The sequence below is a fragment of the Nymphalis io genome, chromosome 18 (genome assembly GCF_905147045.1).
Source record: "Nymphalis io chromosome 18, ilAglIoxx1.1, whole genome shotgun sequence".
NCBI lineage: Eukaryota > Metazoa > Arthropoda > Insecta > Lepidoptera > Nymphalidae > Nymphalis > Nymphalis io.
The window spans coordinates 779,484-800,069 of record NC_065905.1 but is presented as its reverse complement, the minus strand read 5'-3'; the positions used below and the strand labels follow the sequence as shown (position 1 = coordinate 800,069).

Below are 20,586 nucleotides of genomic sequence, written 5' to 3'. Positions count from 1 at the left end.
ACACAAATGTCTGTCCTGGTTGGGAATCAAACTCACAACCTTCGGCGTGAAAGGCAAGTATCTACCAACCACGACAACCGGCCCGTCATATATATAAATTATAAAGAGAGGTTAGTAGATAGAGTAGATTTGTTTATTTGTTACACTTTCAGGTCTTAAGTACTCAACCTATTATCATGAAATTTTGAACAAGCTAAGCCTAACAAGCAGTCGAAACGAGCGGACAGTAACAGCCTGTGAATGTCCCACTGCTGGGCTAAGGCCTCCTCCCCCTTTTTGTGGAGAAGGTATAGGCTTATTCCACCACGCTGCTCCAGTGCGGGTTGGTGGAATAACATGTGGCAGAATTTCAGTGAAATTAGACACATACAGGTTTCCTAACGATGTTATCGTTCACTGTCGCACGAGATGAATTATAATCACAAATTAAGCACATGAAAATTTGCCCGGATTTGAACCCACGATCATCCGTTGAGATTCACGCGTTTTTACCACTGGGCCATCTCGGTATTCAAGCGAGCGAACATTGTGTCATAATAACGTTATAATATAAATTTAACTAAGTATACTAAAGTTAACGTGGGCAAATTTGCTGGAATAGTTCGTATATTTTAAATTGTTATTAAAAATAATTGACGTGAATAATATGACCATGATATAACGGTTTTTTTTATATTACCTACAAAATTAAGTTATGCAAATGATCCGAGCTGTTATGGCGAAACTAATAACATTCAAGGCGACATGAATCACTTCCGTGTAAATAATAATATTTGTCACAAAATATTTTAACGCCCTTGTTTCGATTCGATTTCAAATCATTTTAACTTACTTTATTCAATAGAGGTGATTTTTCCTCAAATAAGATGATGCTGTTCATATTATTTTGTCACGGTAGCATACGCAAGTGATCCCGTGGCGCTCCTCGTTAAGACGGAAAGAGCACTGCTGGATTTTAGTGGGTATTCCGATGTTCGGTGCGCACTCGGTGCCTTGGACATCGGCAAGACCCACATACCTTCCCACTGTTCCCGTAGGGGAACCGCGTAATGCGTTTTTGCAACGAAAAAAAGAAGGTCATATTATTTTATAAATTTAACGAACTGATTCCTTCACTTATTTTAAGAAAGCAGACCTTCCCATATGATGGTAAATGGCCACTTTCGACACATACATGGTATTATTAAAATTATACACCACCCTTACACTGTTATTTCACTGGCTCACTCTCCCTTTAAACGGAAATTCAGCATTTAAAAGTAATAGTGTGTATATATTACTCTTCACTCACTTATACTTTGGAAGCTTACGTTGTGAACAATTACGTAATGATAAATATTCAATATAAGCAGCATTTAAAAGTCGCACTAAATAAATTAGGCAGATTACACTGATAATGAAAAAATCACAGCGAAATAAAATGTTTCAAAATTTGTAATAAAAAAAATGTAATCAATAGTTAACATAACAGACGCAAATGTCATGAAAGATAAACCAGCTAAAAAATGAAAAGTTACCAGTAAAGTTCGACGTATCAAAACGTTGCAAAATAAATTAAAATATTCAGCGAAATGGTAAGTGGTTAAAAAACGGCCATATTAGTTTCGGTCAAACGTAATTCGGTGTTCTAAAAGAGTCATGTATAATTCATGTTAGGCTTAAAAGTGAAGGTGAACTAAATGGTACGGAACCATCGTTTTTTTACCACTTCGCTAAATATTTAAAAAAAAAAAATTCTAAAAAAAGCCGAGGTGGCCTAGTGGTTAGAACGCGTGAATCTTAACCGATGATCGTGGGTTCAAACCCAGGCAAGCACCACTGAATTTTCATGTGCTTAATTTGTGTTTATAATTCATCTCGTGCTTGACGGTGAAGGAAAACATCGTGAGGAAACTTGCATGTGTCTGATTTTATTGAAATTCTGCCACATGTGTATTCTACCAACCCGCATTGGAGCAGCGTGATGGAATAAGCTCCAAACCTTCTCCTCAAAAAAAGGGAGAGGAGGCCTTAGCCCAGCTGTGGGACATTAACACGCTGTTACTGTACTGTACTGTTATCTTTCATGACATTTGCTTCTCTTATGTTAACTATTGATTACATTTTTTTTGCACACCAACCTTCAGAAAGGTACATCCCATGGGGTGGTATACTATCTTATGTGGGATTCTTACCCACTAAAGCCACTGCGATGGCCGTCCCCGGTACCGCAGTAACTATTGATCACTATTCTAAACTAAACAACCAATTTCGAACTGTGGTTATAATACAGAATCGTGCAATTGTTATTCGAATTAGTCCAAAATAGACCAAAATACAATCAATCGTTCCCGCTAATGATCATTCGTCTAAATTCGGCATATTTGGGAATATTTTGCTACCGCAAACATTACATCTTTGTTTGAGAAATTATGTTCAATATAACTTTTACCGAACAACGTAACGTACACGCTCGCATTTCAAATATATTTTATAAACATTTCGCAATGTACTTTTGAACTCAGAAACTTCAGTTCAGTTATTTCTATTCAAAGAGCCTTCCCGGCTTATGAAAATGAATAAAAAATGAAACAGTATAATACTTGCATATATAAAGCAAATCGTACACATTTTTCCATACGAGTAAATCAGCTAAGAGATTATTGTATTTACATATATATTAATACTAGTTAATGCTATATTATGTGAGAGCCGACATCGTTCAATCGATAGAACTGGAAGTGCTGAATCGTATTTAAACACGCGATCGTTCATGTAATTAACGTTTATTTATAATTCATCTCGTGCTCGCCGGTAAAGGAAAATATCGTGAGAAAACCTGTGTCGGATAAATTTCTACAGCTATCCATCAACCCGCAATGAAGCTGTGTGCTATAACAAGCACCAAACTTTTTCCATATCAAATTATTTGCCCAAAAGTGAAAGATCAACAAGCCGTTACTATAGTATTGCCGACACTCGTCTACAATCAAATTATATAATGAAAAAATAATAGACGCAAGGAAGTAAAAACGACACGTGCCAAATATTCAATTTAAATGTTTGAATTCTAGTTTAATAAACGCAGAAGGTCGCCAGATAATGTCAATTAATTGACATTCAGCTAATATTAAAACATTTTTATTTTAATTAAAAAGTTACAAGGTTAACTAATGATAAGGATAATATGCTCAATAGAACGCATGTAATAGGATGATTGAATTTATACAATCTTGAAAGCCATAGCTTGCCGTAAGACTGTTACTCCTTATCTCGATGTAGCCGAAAAGTTTGTTGTTATGGAAAGATGTTTTTTTATCTCTGTATTGCGTTGTATACATTTGATCGAATAAAACTATATTCAAGTAAGTTCTTACAAACACTTTTGAATCGTTATTTATATAGTATTACAATATACAGAGACTACAATATAAAGAGATATTTATAGACATTTCTTACAGCGTTAATGTCTGTGTGCCGTGGTGACCACTGACCATTTATAAAAAAGCCTATTTTATAAAAAAGAGCATATTCAAACACTTCGCTTCACTTTAGGTCTGTGGATATACACATAACAACATTTCATCTAAAATATGTAAGTTTCCTCACAAGTTACACGTTTCCTTTAAAACGAATCACGAGTTTGACTATAACACAAACTATGCGCATGAAACTCAATAGGTGCACATATTTAAAACATATTATACATATGTAAACGTTTGTTTAATGTAGGTAAATATTAGTTAGGAACTACAAAACAACGGTCACCTCACATTTTTGAAATAATATTATAATTATTATATATAGCTACAAATTTACTCCTTTAACTGTTCGCCTTGTCAAAATAAATTATAATATGTTTTTTGGTAATATGCAAATTATAATAAGTTTATTCAAATTTAATCATATAACCAGAGATTCTGTTATCGTATAAAAATTCTAATATAAATATATATTATAGTGCGCAGTAGCTTACTATAATATATATTTATATTAGAATTTAGTTATTACTAAAATTATTGAAAATTACTGTCGCTGCAACAAATTCACGTTCTGTCAAAATTTAGAAATGGTTAAAAAAACAGTTTGAATCGTTTTTAATTATTACCTAATGCTTTAAAATATTTTTTTTGCAAACCGTACTTTCGAAGCGCCAGTTGACTGACAGGTCGAGGTCTGTGACGTTTCTATTCTTATTTGAATCCTGTCATTATGTACTCCTGATCTACTTCAGCCACAGCGGCGAATATTAAGACACTAGACCAAATTCGCAGGACAAATTATAGTGCAAAAGAACGTGCGCAACGGATTATAAAAGCCGGTGGGAAGGCAAACCCAACACGACCCCGAAAGAGCTCAGGCGTAAGACCAACAGTGCAATATATTTTTATCGACCCAACCTGGGGTTTGAACCCAGGACCTCGAAAGATTCGACATTATATCTAGCCATAAGACCAACGAGGTAACATAATCGTATCGTAATTATTAGTAAATTTATAAGATACGACGTAACTATGTTAGATGTCCGTATAAATAATATCAGAGCCCAAATCTGCCCTTGGTATATTTTTTAATTATAAATTGTGAATATTAATATCGATATGAATCAAATGACACCAATCCATACATAGTTTTCATTAAAATTCCAATGATGCCATACATAGGACAATAAATGAGTAATTAATTAATTACATAATATATTATATTTAAAAAAAGAAATATTTTACGCGACTTATTTCATGTATGTTTTATCGGTTAATCGATTTAATCATAAATGAGGTTTCATGACTAAAATCGTAAGGCAAGTACGCCAGATTTGCACGAGATCATATACTATTATTATTGTTACTTATTACTATACTATGCAAATAAATATATTAATGATGCCCTCCTTGATCTTACAATCACATTATCAAGGACTTCAACAATTATTTTGGTTATTTAATCAAACAGTGCCAGTGGATGTGACCTGTGAATGTCCCACAGCTGGGCTAAGGCCTCTTTTTTTTTAAAGAAAAAGTTCGAAGTTTTTTCCTATTAACCATTATATGTAATAACTTGTGGTACGTGGGGCTATGCGCAAACCCCGTCTAAATAAGTGCAAGCATTTATCTGATTTGCATAAATTTCGAAGGAATAGCTTTTCAAAAGTAAGATACTTTTGAATAAAGTATTTTTTAATATATAATATGTCGGCTACGTGGTAAATCAGCCTGGTTGTTCGTGGTCACCACCGCACATAGACATAGGCGCTGTAAGAAATATTAACCATTTCTGATATCACCGGTTTTTCTCAGGTCAGGGTATTTCTTTTTCGAACGGGTTGTTATTTTTAATGTGACAATCATTAAAAAGTGTAATGCGTCTATGTCGCCTAAAGGATTTTGATTTAATTTGATTTATGTCCTTTGCACACGAATTTAAATTTATATATACATATTTATATTTAAGACGAAACGTCAAAATAATTCATAACTTTTTCAATTACTTTCAAATGTTCTAAATAAATCCTTGTTTATCTAAGAAATTATCAGCTCGTATTCTAAGTAATAATAAATAGTACATACCGAGTTAAAATGCATAAAAAATTCATGTCACAACAATTAACTATTGTCGGCCGGATACACAGCCGGACTAGAATATTTGTTATGCTATGCATACCTTAAACCATATAACAAAGTATATAACATTAAATAAATGCAACGTACAGGTAAGAATTTTTAATCTATAATATTTACAAACCTTCATTGGATTACCAAAGTATAGTTAGAAAAGTTATTTTTTTTAAACTCTCTGGCTCTGCCTTTAATTTTAAATACTTTTATCAAAAAATCGAGCGTTCCAACGGTGAGTGGTCATGATTATCTATAAACAACGCCATTATGAGTAGTATAAGCTACCACTTAAACTGTGAAATATCACAAATGGTGACTCCATGTTTGATATTTACATGTCATGTCATGCCGGCCATTAATTGTATGATGGCTGAATAATTTATTAAAAAAAATATTTAACGAAACAAAAAAGGGTGTTTATAGCCGCAATAATGCAAACGTCATTCCAGTATAATGATAAATTTTAAGCATTCAATACACTCGCCTACCAATGTTAACCAACAAGGGACCTGTTCTATATAATATGTATGTATGCTGCTTAGCGGTACAATAACTGACGAATCAGTTCGTTCGTTTGTTTGTAACTAAACACTAACAGAAAATCGATTATAATTAATATTCGTATTTGTTACCGAATCGTAAAAGCAAGTCATTTATTAAAATAAGGAAGAGAAATGAACCAAGAATTGTTAAATCCCTGTGGGACCCCTAAATTTACCGGTACCAAAGGAAACTTTTCGTCCCTTTCTAAAATAATAAAATTTGCAGAATAAACACTAAATATTATCAAATAACCATAGACACTGCCATTAGGCCATTACCTTTGTTTTGCTGAACTACTAAAACATTTTTATTTATTACCAGTAGCAAATAGATATTAAATTCGTGCTGATTTCAAGATACGATGAAAAATATCTCTATTAATAGCCGTTTATAGCTTGTCGATAAAACGGTGCCGTCACGATCTCCATTAAACAATGACTTACTAATGTCATTGAAGTGGAAACGCAATGCCAAGGTTACAACCTTTAACTCTTGACCAGCGAAGTTTTTATATTAAAAACAAAAAAAATATTAACCCAATTATGTCAACAATGCATAGCGTTATTGTTGTATCATTTTATTTTAAATCTACTCATGCCTGTGAAGGCTGTATAGTTTTTTTTATTAAAAAAAAAGCTTTACAAAACTAAGGCTATCATAATCTGTGCCTTAATATTAAAAATATACAATAGGATGATCTAATTCTACTTTAATGTTTATGGTACGTGTGTCACGGTTAATAATTCCAGATACAATAGATTTTTATTTAACTATTAACGGATTTAAAGATTGACTACGTATAAAAAATAAATTCAACCATTTAACTGATAATTCTTTATACTAAATATTCTACCGCTGAACAGCAATTCTTAGTATTGTTGCGTTTCGGTTTGAAGGATAAGTGAGCCAGTGTAACTACAGACACAAGGGACATAATATCTTCGTTTCCGAGGTTGGTGGCGTTAGCGATGTAAGGAATGGTTAATACTTCTGACACCGCCCATGTCTATGGTCGGCGGTGACCACTTAATATCATGTGGCCCATTTTCCCGTCCACCTACCTAGAAAATTAACAAAAAAGTCGGAATACAAATCCCACCTAGAAGTCTAACGCTGACTGGAGATCGCTCTTAGAGATAAGATTATTTAATTTGGTGCCCCACACCTTTTGCAACAGAATTGCAAGGCATCGTAAAGATCTGCACCCGTACTTAGTTGACGCATTTAAGACGCGTACGAAACGATTTGCTTCCTCGTTTCTGATACGTACCGCTTAGGTCGGAGGTCGGGAGGGTCAGAAATACCCTCCCAACCTCCGTTTTCTCATTCCTGCTTCCCCCTTCCTTCTTAAGTCCACGCGAGCTGGTTCTCGATGTCACCGCCTAACTGTGACATCAATTCCATCGCGCACAAAGAAATTTGGTAACTCCTTTCTTTGTCACACTACCAAAAAATGGAATTCCTTACCAGCTCACGTGTTCCCCTCCTCTTACAACCCGGGTTCCTTCAAACGAGGCGTGAAGAGGCATCTTGCGGGCCGGCAAGGCGGGGACGGCTAGTACAGAACATTCTTCCCGACTGTACTGGCCGTCGTCGCGTTTGGACTCTACTACCTTTTACCATCAGGTGGAGTAGAGTCATTTGCCATCACGGCGAATATAAAAAAAAAAAAAAATCACCTACAATATGGGTACCTTCAAGTCCAGAGTGAATAGGCATCTTCTAGGCAAGCGCGCTCCACCTTAGACTGTATCTTCACTTTCCATCAGGTATGATAACAGTCAAGCGCTAGCCTACATATAAAAAAAAACAGAAATGACTATTAAGTTAAAATATCATTAATAAGTATTTAGTTATGTGATTATGATTTTTAATCGTTTCATATTAACTCAATGAAATGATAGCTGAGTGAATTGCGATTTTTATTTCATTTTGATAACGTAGCACTACCACGCCGCCTTACGACGTGTGCAATAAACAAAAATTATAATAATATTTTTATTCCGTGTATTTAATTATATATTATAATCAATAAAGTATAGAATTATATAGATCTTAAACGGCGATCGTAGGTTTAATTTGTGTTATAAATAATTCATTCAACTCGGTTGCTAAGAAGACACGTGAGAGGCCTGCATGTTTCGGATGAAACGCCACATGTATACCCAATAACATGCATTGGAGTAGAGTAATGAAATTACCTCAAAATCTTCTCCTCAAAAGGAGAGGAGGCCATCGCAAATCTGTAGGACATTTAAAGGAAGTCTTTTATTCTCTGTCATTTAAACATAATTCGTTTATGATAACTCTGTTTATGTGTAATTACTTTTAAGCTCATATAAATCTATCAATTACATCATATATTATTATTATATAAACATGAACCGGTTAAGATCAATGTTTATTATAGCAATAAATTAAATATAAAAAAAAACAAACGAATAAGGAAGTATATTTTTAATCTTTATTGCGAAATAATTACGAATCCCGGCCTTTTGGAGCGATGATCCACGACGGAGGATTTAAATTGAGATACATTCACCATTATTACCTTTTTAGAATAAGCCAAGGTCACAATTACCCGCCATTATTTACGTCAACAAACTGTCAAATGTGATAGGCGTGAAACTATTTATATTTTTTATTTGTAACAATCGATAATGACTTTATAAACTACAAAAAAAAATTGCGAAAACTAATTCGTATATAGGTTTGTTATATTACGTTTGTTTATTGCCAGAAGCTTAAGCTAATGAGATCACTTACTCATTTATTATACTACACAACACTTCTTTGTGTTTTCTTTTTGTTACTTTGCGTTATCAAGTTGACTCATACGTGCGACGCCATTTTTTTATCATAACGTAGACGTTAAGATGAAAAAAAAATTATCAGTTCAAAAACAAACTGTCAAAAATATCTAATTTAAAAAAAACGATGTAAACCAAATCGCTGATAATATTGACTCCATATTAAATGTTTGTATTACTTATTTAAAATTAGAAATATATTTAAAATTGTGACCCAAAATTTGTTCAATGTTTGTTCCAATTTAGGCCACGAGATATCATAACAATCTTAATATGTTGATTAATTTATTATTTATGATGATTAATTTATGAAACCCATTAACGTCTTGTTGTATGGGAAATATGATCATTAAGATATTTTAATACAATCATACAATAAGTAAAAACAACAACTAAAAAATGGTAGTATAAAATTTTAAAATAAAAAATACCACATATTATGAATACAAATTAAGGTCATCTCGTACTATAATGGTAAAATATTCATACATATTTTTGATGATGGGGATGGCAATCTGATACGACTGCAAAGTACTTTTTTAGGACCAATGGCTTTACATATTTTCGGAACCACGAGAATGTATACACTGCCAAGTTTGCCAAATTTCTTAACAGAAAAACCGTTTTAACTTCTGATATAAGCCGAGATGGCCCTGTGGTAAGAATCCGTGAATCTTAACCGATGATCGTGGGTTTAAACCCGGGCAAGCACCACTGAATTTTCATGTGCTTAATTTGTGATTATAATTCATCTCGTCCTTTACGGTGAAGGAAAACATCGTGAGGAAACCTGCATATGTCTAATTTCACAGAAATTCTGCCACATATGAATTCTACCAATCCGCATTTGAGCAGCGTGGTGGAATAAGCTCCAAACCTTCTCCTCAAAAAGAGGAGAGGAGGCCTTTAGCCCAGCAGTGGGACATTCACAGGCTGTTACGGATTATTGTCAAGTTAAGGCTTAAATAAAGGATAAACAATGAAAGCCAGTGTTATCTAACAACGTTATAAAATTCAAGTAACTATTCCAAATGTATCCAGCTGTTATGTTGCACAATAAATGCAAATCTTAAGTATCGACAATTCGAGTGATTTATGAATAGAATCAACTGTTAATCTATCGTTTATTGTATTGCGGAGATCATTACGATGATTGTAATGAAACAATCTTTTATTACGTAACACTCTGACGAGGTAACTTAATATTTTAGACATATAGATATTACCGTAAAATTTTATGATGTTATTTAAAATTAAGTATCTACTGTTATACCCATTGTTATAATTAATATTACAAAATTATTGTTATGTAAAAAAAAAGTTATGAAACATATTGCTATAACGCTAATGGTGAATAAATAAACCAAACAAAAAAATATAAATCTGACTAAACTATATTAGAGAAAAACGAAGATGCCAGAAATATTTTTGACTAATGCCAAAGCGGAGAAAATAATCATTCTCTTAAAGTCGAAATCGTTTTCTTATAACCTCATTCTATTCAACAATCTCTCTAGTGAACATTTTACGAATATTGTCAACTGATTTATTATTTTAATACAGGAATACCATTCTTAAATATTATTAAGTTTCATACTTGTTATTTTATATCTCTTTCTTGCACACTAATGATCGCTCAAAGTAAAGTAACAGCCCGTGTCCCACTGCTGTACATAGGAATCCTCTTATTTTTTGATAAGAGGATTTGGAGCTTATTCGACCACGCTGCTCCAATGCGAAATTAGACACATATCTATCTTCACGATGTTTTCCTTCACCGTCAAGTATGAGATGAATTATTAACACAGATTAAGCACATGAAAATTCAGTGGTGCTTGCCCGGGTTTGAACCCACGACCATCGGTTAAGATTTACGTGTTTTAACTACTAGGCCATCTCGGCTTCTTTTTTAATGAAGTAAACTTAATTCAACAGATAATTACACAAAGGCGAACTTATCCCAGTAATAGATAAACAAGCAATTAGTTCGTAGATATAATTAGTTATACAATATAAATATTGCAGTTATAATAGCTATCGACTTGTACTTGGATGGTCATTATTCTTTCTACACAAGCGCAGCTAACAGACTTAGAGATTCCAAAAAACCTTTGAAAACTAATTTAAAAAATGCCATCCGTTAATTACTATCTTATTTAAACACACAGCCGGGCTTGTAACTAGTTGCATAAATACATGATATTCAAAAAAGAACGCTGTTATGATCGTGATTTAAAAAATAAAAAAAACACAAGTCAACTATAAGTGGCGTGCAGACGACAGAACAATAGACACTCGGACGATTAAATTATTACCTCTATATGGGTCAGCAATAGTTAACTTGTCAAAAATTACTGCTATGCTTAACTACGTAACACGTTAATTTATACAAAACTATAGGGGACGGCTAGTCTACCTGGTGATAATAATAATAATATCCTGGAACATCATTCAAACACGGCTATTTGATCCCAAATTAAGCAGAGCTTGTACTATGGAAACCAGACGAGTGATATATTACATGAACTACTTTTCTGTTGTCAGACTCAGGACAAACAAACATGTTCATGCACACAAATGTCTGTCCTGCGTGGGAATCGAACCCACAACCTTCGGCGTGAAAGCCAAGTATCTACCAACCACGCCAACCGGCCCGTCAAAAATGCTAACCACGGCCTATAGACATTTCTTACATTGCCGATGCGTCATCAGCCATGGGAACTAAGATGTTATGTCCCTTGTGCCTACACTTGAATCGCCCTTCAAACCGGAATACAACAATACTAAGTGTTAGCGGTAGAATATCTGGTGAGTGGGTTACTACCCAGACGGGCTTGCTCGAAACCAAGTTATTAAACCATTAAATGAAACTGTCTAAAGTTTATACATTGTACATGCACATAGATTTATAATGCAATATCTTTTTAACGTTTGCAGTTGAACATTCTTTGTGTTTGTTGTACAAAAACATTATATACATACATAATAGTAACATTAGAGATGGTGGGAGCCATTACCGAGAACCGTCACGGTTTATAAATTGTTCGTTTTCGTTCAAGATTTCGTTCGATTTGAGATTCAAATTTAAATATGACTTTTACGCAGTTACATTTTTCAGTTACTATTTTATTTTTGTATATATACATATATTTTAAATATTAACAACTGAGCTATTGCCGTTCTTCTTGATAGAATAGAATCGACATTCCCAACCGGTGGTAGAATTAAATGTAATTTATCTTATAAAATGAATATTAAAAAATCTTTTTAAAACCTTTTCGTATAAAGTATATTTGGTAATGCGAAAGTTTATTTGTTATGCTTATGTTACATAATAAGTATTTTTTTTTATTTATCTGTCCCTGCACGTATCACGATAAACAAGATAAATAGAATGAAATGTAGTCGTGACAGGACTTGATCTGGGTCAGCGTGTAAGATACCGTCTATTTCAGGAAATGAAAGTCCCCAAGGATTGGTAAAAAACTTGGCTATTTCTTATAATCACGGAAGCAATTCATCATTATTATCTGTGCTGAAGGGCTAAGAACAAACTGTTAATAATACATACAATACGTGACTTCGAAATGTGTAACCAATATAGCAAATGATTTTATTCAGAAACAATAATATTAACGGTCTATTCTGAATTAATAAAATTAATATAGATTGTGTAATATATATATAACGGGACGTCGGGACGCCGGGCTATCTCATTAAATTGTTAATTCCTGAACTCGTTAGCACGGGAATTAAAAGTTTCCCGAGCATAACGCCCACCATGGGATGGGCGTTATGCTCAGAAAATGTCAAAATGAATACACTGCAAGATGACTTTTGTTACTATTGTAAATACAGACACTTCAATTTCTTATACAATGAGAGATTACACTAATGATTAGCGATTTAGAGCCAACGGGTTTGCGAATGATCCCCGCGTACCATCGCTGTCCACCAGTCCATGATTGACATGACGTTCGCCCGTCGAGACAAACGCAACTCCATTCGGTGTTATTCGCTCTAATTAACTAAACAGAATAATTTTCCAACGACTCTCAAAATTAACAAAACTAACTTAAATTTTCATTATTTAATAATATCACGCGCCGACATATATATATGTAGCATTATTTAAAAAAGTATGAATGACAGTTGTTCGTGTCTGAGCAGTATGTGTGCACCGAGATCTTTGTTATATTTCTAAAACACTACACTAGTATAAAGTACATTGTGTATTAATAAATAATGTCCTTGTCGGTTCTTTTAAATCTTAGTTATTCCTTTCATAACTAGTGGCAAATTTTTGACAATTAATAAGCAAGTGTAACGCTTCTATGGTTTGTATATACACATATACTATATTGGTGAAATAAATACAAATGAAAGTTTAAAAGTTGTTTAAATAGAGAAACACATATATTCAAATCGATATAGCTTCAAAAATGTGTTAGGAATATGTCATAAGTATAAAAAATAATAACAATTGTCTATGATCACATACCGATGTCTTTCATAAGATATGTCAAAATACTACGTCAAAGTTATAGATTAACAAACCAAGACAATAGACTGATAGCAACATTAATATAAAATATTTAAACCTATTAATTTTCTTAAGGATTAACATAAGCTATCTTAACATTTATATAACAACATTGGTATCTGGAGTCTGAAATCACATACACACACACATTTTACATAATTTCATAATAGTATGTAAAATGACCATGGAATCGGTATGACATCGAAATTTATCATAATTAAACATTTACACGGCTGAAGGCCAACTGCTTAAACCCCGCAAATACTTCGATAATTAACACTGTTCAAAGATTATGTCGAGTTTGATTTATTAGCAAAAAAAAATTGTAATAAAAAAACTTCCGATATATATACTGACATAGCTGGTTACAAAGAGGTACTATATAAAAAATATATACAAATTAAAAAAAATCGGCATTTTACGAATCATGACCACGTGGAATGATGGCAAAAATGCTAGCAGCATTTCTCTTTTGAATGGCAACTCCGATCTTCTGGATGAAAAAGTTACCAGGCTTCCTGTCGCAAGTAGGGGCGAAGAGCTGTTCAAAAAAATTGCACTGTCGCTCAAGCGTTTCAAGAGCAAACTAGACTCAATTTGACGTTAACTTTTATTCAGCTTGGATAATGGTGATGATATCTTCCAGACCGATTTCGAACAAGACGGTCTTACTCAACTGTTTATACTTATTGCCAACTGTTTTATACTTATTATATTTTTATAGTAAATTAATGCATCATATTCTATTTATTCAAAATAAAAGTAAATGTATATAAAAAAACTGTTAAATAAATAATAAAAATTACTGTTACTGTTGGTAGGGCTTTGTGCAAGCTCGTCTTTTTTTTTTTTTATAGAATAGGAAGGTGGACGAGCATATGGGCCACCTGATGGTAAGTGGTCACCAAACGCCCTTAGACATTGGCATTGTAAGAAATGTCAACCATTGTTTATAGCCAATGCGCCACCAACCTTGGGAACTAAGATTTTATGTCCCTTGTGCCTGTAATTACACTGGCTCACTCACCCTTCAAACCGGAACACAACAATATCAAGTATTGCTGTTTTGCGGTAGAATATCTGATGAGTGGGTGGTATCTACCCAGACAGCTCGTCTGGGTAGGTACCACCCACTCATCAGATATTCTTAGTGGGTGGTATCTACCCAGACAGCTCGTCTGGGTAGGTACCACCCACTCATCAGATATTCTACCGCAAAACAGCAATACTTGATATTGTTGTGTTCCGGTTTGAAGGGTGAGTGAGCCAATGTAATTACAGGCACAATGGACATATCATCTTAGTTCCCAATGGTGGCACATTAAAAAATGGTGCCTGCGCACCATTTTGTATTTTTCTTTTCCTTTAATTGTTTCCTATTTCTCTCATCTTATTTATATGTTGTGCAACAAGTGTTAAATAAATAAATAAATGTAAATGTCTATGGGCGTTGGTTACCACTTACCATCATGGCCCACCATATGCTCGTCTGCCTTCGTATGCCATAAAAAAAATCGAAAACGTTTAAACAAAAAACTAAAAGTATTTAGTCAATTAGCGTTTAACATTTATAAAAATAGAAGTTCATACAAAATTATATTATTTCATGAATTTTAATTTCTGTTCCAGAATAAACGAAAATGTTCCACGGAGGCATTTGGAGTAAACTTCAGAATTTCTACAAGTGGTACGTGCTGGGCTTGGTGTCGGTCGGCTACATTCTTGGCGAACTGGGGCACTACCTTATTGGTAAGATATTCCGTGTTTATTGTTTGCTCAGACATTACATTACGTCATAAGTTCATGTATCCATTCTCTTTTAATTAATCCTTAGTCTTTTTTTTATTTATTCTACTGCTCACATTCGCCAATAAAAACTGATTCTGTAAGAAGTAAAGTTCCAAAGCATCACCGACCACGGGGTCGTTTTAAAAGAGACATGGCTGTAAAAATATTTTTATTACAGTAGAATAAGCTTTGAGAATTCGCAAGAAAGATGACATATTATCATAAAAAGTAGATAATAACAAAATCATATCGCCACGCGTATGTATGTGAATATTAACCAAAAATTGAGGGTCCCTACCAGGGACTGGGTTGCCATTAAAATTAAATTAATGAAAAATTAAAATTCATCTCGTGTCTAGGGGTTAAAGGAAACATCGTAAGAATTTTTATACGACACCTGAACCTTCTGGTCTGTCAGGTCAAATCTGGCACATGTGAATGCACAAAACGGTGATGAAATAACCTTCTCCTCAAAAAGTGAGGAAGCTATTACAGAGCAATGGCTTATAGGCTTGTTACATCTATACATCGAGCACTTTGACTATATTTTACAGAATGATCTAAACAATCGAAATTGTAAAAATGTCGTCATTCCCTTCACAAAATGAATTTCGGAAGATTAACATGCGTTGAATCCTAAAGGTATCAAGTTCAGCTGACCTCGACATAGTTTACACAGCGAGGGTCAAATACCTAAGCGTAAATCCGACTAAACCGATCGTGACCAACTCGATTTAACGTCACCGTCATATAAATGTATGTAACATTCCATGACTAGCGGAAAGTTGCATCACAGCTGTTTAGGAAATTACAAAATTCATGTATGACATTACAAGTCTTAATAACATTGAATTAAAAACTATATTGGTTTGTTTATATTTCGGCTTAAATTTAATTAAGCTATTTTTTAGTTATATTCATAAGATCTATAAGTGAGTACGACGATCTTTATTTATATAATAGTTTGTCCTAACTGTATAGCAACGTACGTACATTCAAAACTAGTGAGTCTAGAAAATTTAAATTTCGAACATAGATTTATTTTATAACGTAAATATCCGCTATGAAAATATTTTTAGAAATTCAAACTTTAGCGAGAGGAAATGCGAGGTGTAATTTTGTATCAATTTCACCCGTAGCACTAACATATAAGGATTAAGTCACAAGAAAGAAGTATTAAAAGGCATTCTTATCTATTTAAGAGATGTCTTCTAGCAGACCAGAGAAAATTTTGACAATAAAATAAGAGTAAACCAATGGATAGTGAGGACACGAACAGACAAAAGAATATTTATAATAAAATTTAAATAAAACTTATATAAATGTATAGATACCAAAAAGATGTTAAGAAAGGAACAAGCCGAAGGTGCAGTTTAGGTCAATCTGATACTATACTTCCATCGAAACGTGTGGGTCTAGAATATCAAGATTTACTAAGGCCTGGATATGAAAAAAAAAATTACTGATATATATATATACAAGTAAACTAGACTTATTAGGCCTGTATCGAATTTTTCAAATCGGGTTATTTAACTTTTCATACTACTCTAACTACATTCTTAATATGGTTTCGTGATAATTTTTCTATTAACAATGTATATATCAAACTTAATACGTACATCTCTTACATACTCTACAGCTATATCACAAAGTGGATACGTGAATTAAATAAGAAATAATATTTAATTTTTTAATTCACGTATTATTTTTTGGTGTACATAACTCTTAAACTCGCATTTAACGAACCGAAATAACACATAGACAATACATGGACGGCAAAGTCTCGATACAATAATAATAATAAGATGTTCTTACGAGTATAGTTATAAATAGGGAAGTAAGCCTGTCTGTTATACTTTCAAGACTAAAACATCCAAGTGATTTTGATAAAATAGACATAGACATAACCTACATTTTTTACCTAATACCCGCTCCTTACCCCCTTACACGCGGGTGAAGCCACGGGCGAATACTAGTATATACTGAATATACTTTCGACAAATTTAATGCAAGTTCATAAACCGTCTCATTGTTATCTATGTATATTTAAACAGACAAAAATAAATTAGTTCAGCAGCTTTTGAAATGCTAATGTGTAAGAACTCACTTTGTTATTCATCCGTGAAATGTTGACGACCGACTTGTAGCGATATTCAATTCAATTGATGCGCGATTTCTTGAAATGTTATGATTATTATGGCCAATGTCGCATATCGCTTTTATGCGGTGAGTTAAGAATAATTACAGATCATACTGCTTTGTTCTTATAGCCATACTGGTTGTCAACCGATTTTCTTTAATTTTCGGCAACTATTGACGACCTTCAGTGTCGTAGTAGGTATTCATTTTTGCATAAATAAGAGTACAAAAAAAATATTCGAAACTTGCCAATTCATATATGTTTTCTTAATGATTTTTTTATAAATTTAATAATTTAATAAAAAAACTATGAAGTTTTTGTTGATTATATATATTACATATTGTTATAATAATATCCTCCAGACCGATTTTGGCCCCGGCGGCCAATCTCAAGAGAGATTAGCAATTTACGCAGGAGATATTATAGTGCACAAGTGTGTGCGCAAACACAGGTGCACTCTATTCCCTACTCTCATAGTCTGATGAAACGGCAATTCGACACGACCGGCAGAGTTCAGGTCCAGAACCAACGGCTTGACGTGCTTTTTGAGGCACGGGAGTTTACTTTTTCGACAGAAAAAGTATAACCTTTTATTGGCCCGACCTGGGATTTGAACCCAGGACCTCCGGGTCTGCCGCCTGATATCCAGTCAAAACGTCTATATTGTTATACATAATATAACTCTATAGATTTACGGGGCCCACGGCAGTACAGTTCCACCTGGCATATCTTTTCCCCGACATCTTAAACAATCATCGTTATATTCCAGCCAATTTACCCCAAACATTAATTAATTACACACCTAAACCTTCCCCGTGAATTACTCTGTCCATTGGTGAATACCATAAGAAAATCCATCAGTGGTTTTTGAATTTATCGCGTTCACACAGACAAACAAACGGACAAAAAGACGCGGCGAGAAGACTTTGTTTCATAATATTTAGTGATTTCGTAATGATATTAAATTTGTTATTTTACTGGTGGTAGAGCTTTGTGCAAGCTCGTCTGGGTAGGTACCACCCACTCATCAGATACTTTACCGAAAAACAGCAATACTTGATATTGTTGTGTTCCGGTTTGAAGGGTGAGTGAACCAGTGTAATTACAGGCACAAGGGACATAAAATCTTAGTTCCCAAGGTTGGTGGCGCATTGGCTATAAGCGATGGTTGACATTTCTTACAATGCCAATGTCTAAGGGCGTTTGGTGACCACTTACCATCAGGTGGCCCATATGCTCGTCCACCTTCCTATTCTATAAAAAAAAAAATCCTGATACTTAATGTTTCGTTACTTTGATAAATTATAAAGATTACTGTTAGGAAACAGATTTTTTATCATATGTAAATATAAATATACTATATTTTTTATCTGTTTGAAGCACACATGCATGTAAATTATAATATATAGATGACGACGCCGATTTTAAAATTATCTAGATGCGATATTTTGAAACTTTTTAAATCGTTTTAATCCAACTTATAAAACTATATATTTGAAATACTAATGTTGCGAAAACCAAATTCATTGTTTCTTAAATAAATCTGTCTGTACTCTTGACTGGGTGGATATTAAAAAAACATGTCTCCTACTTAAATTTGGGCTCATAACGTAAACAGCCTGTGAATGTCCCAATATGGGGACTTGTGAGGGACTGTACTCGTACCATGCTAGACCCATACGGCATTACTTTCTACACCACAGAAAAAATACATAGTATTTAATATCACAAATCGATTAAAAAAAACTACGTTAGATAACGAACTTTTTGTGATGGCGAGATAAATCGAATGTTTCAATAAGTCCAACCACAAATATTTTATTTATCAAAACTAGGATCCACTCGCAAAAAAAGCGATATAACGTCATCCCATATGATTATAACAATTATTTGAGAATTCTTCCGTTAAATGTGTTCTTAGAAACATAATTATTCGTCATCATTGTTAATATGATAAAATTTATTTAAAGATACTTAATGAAAACGTTGAAATTCATTATATAATAATAAGTATTTATTTCGACCAACACACATTACAAACACATACCATATACAACATACAATTCCAATAAAATAATAAAATCATAACACATGTCAAAAATAATAATAATTGATTTGAATGTATTTAAAAGAATATATATCAAATTAATTCTAACTAAAACTAAATATATTAAATCGTGTATGACTCGTTATTATTATTTTTTTACATAAATTTATTATTAAAAAGCATTAATCTCGGTGCTCTTCCTTTTTAATATTTATTATACATCTGTCCGCCATTTGTAATATTAAACCGAGTTTAAATTATATTTATATTTTAAATGTGCTTCGTATGTGTGCGTATTACTTATATTATTATAAACACATACAAAACCTTGTTGAAATTATTCAACTGTAATATATATTATTTTAGCTGAATATACACAATACAAGGTTATAAGAATTAATATCATTGAGGACTAAAATAAATATACAGCATAATTAATAATATAAATAGTTTTTTTTTTATAAAATAACAAGATAGGTCAAATCCTATTGGGTATATTAATCGGCTATTTGTTCATTTAAATGTCCACGGAACAACAAAAATCTACAATATAATAGTTTATAAATTGCAAAATTCAATTACTTAACGATTACTATGAAAAGGTCATAGAGTACCTAACACACACACGCAGGCTTAGACTAGTATTTTATAAGCTTGAGATTAATATTTTGCAAGAATTAGTTCCGTTTTGAAGCATTAGTCAGAGTTAGAGTGGGTTTGTAAATCAGTACAAGGGGCGTAACAATTTGAGTTTGATCGGCTGGAAATATCGTGGAATTGCGAATATAACGTCATAAGCCACTTCACTAATTTCAATCTTATTATAATAAAACTAAATAAATATATATGTAACAGTTAAATAAATGCTACAAAAATACATATTAGTTTCAGCATCATTTCATTAATAATTATTTTAATATCAGGAACGACATCAAAAGTGACGGCAGACGATCTACATTATGGAGATAAAGCTTGTATGTTGAACGCGACACACCTGACACTCAGTCAGCTGCCGGTCGTGTGTGAGAAGGTGAACTCCAGTGATATGTAAGTTCAATTTTTATCATAATTTTTCATAAATTCGAAACACAGCAGGATACAATTGCGAAATGTCAGAAGGT

At 33.2% G+C, this 20,586-nt stretch overlaps 1 protein-coding gene across 1 annotated transcript in view; it reads left to right on the top strand.

Annotated features, from left to right (window-relative positions):
• LOC126775246 (putative metabolite transport protein HI_1104) overlaps positions 1 to 20,586 on the top strand; it is a 54,422-nt gene that overhangs the window by 20,233 nt on the left and 13,603 nt on the right. The window contains exons 2-3 of the mRNA XM_050497044.1: positions 15,120 to 15,239; positions 20,389 to 20,512. Coding sequence (XP_050353001.1) covers positions 15,131 to 15,239; positions 20,389 to 20,512 — 233 coding nt within the window. The 5' untranslated portion in view covers positions 15,120 to 15,130. The remainder of the gene's footprint in view (positions 1 to 15,119; positions 15,240 to 20,388; positions 20,513 to 20,586) is intronic.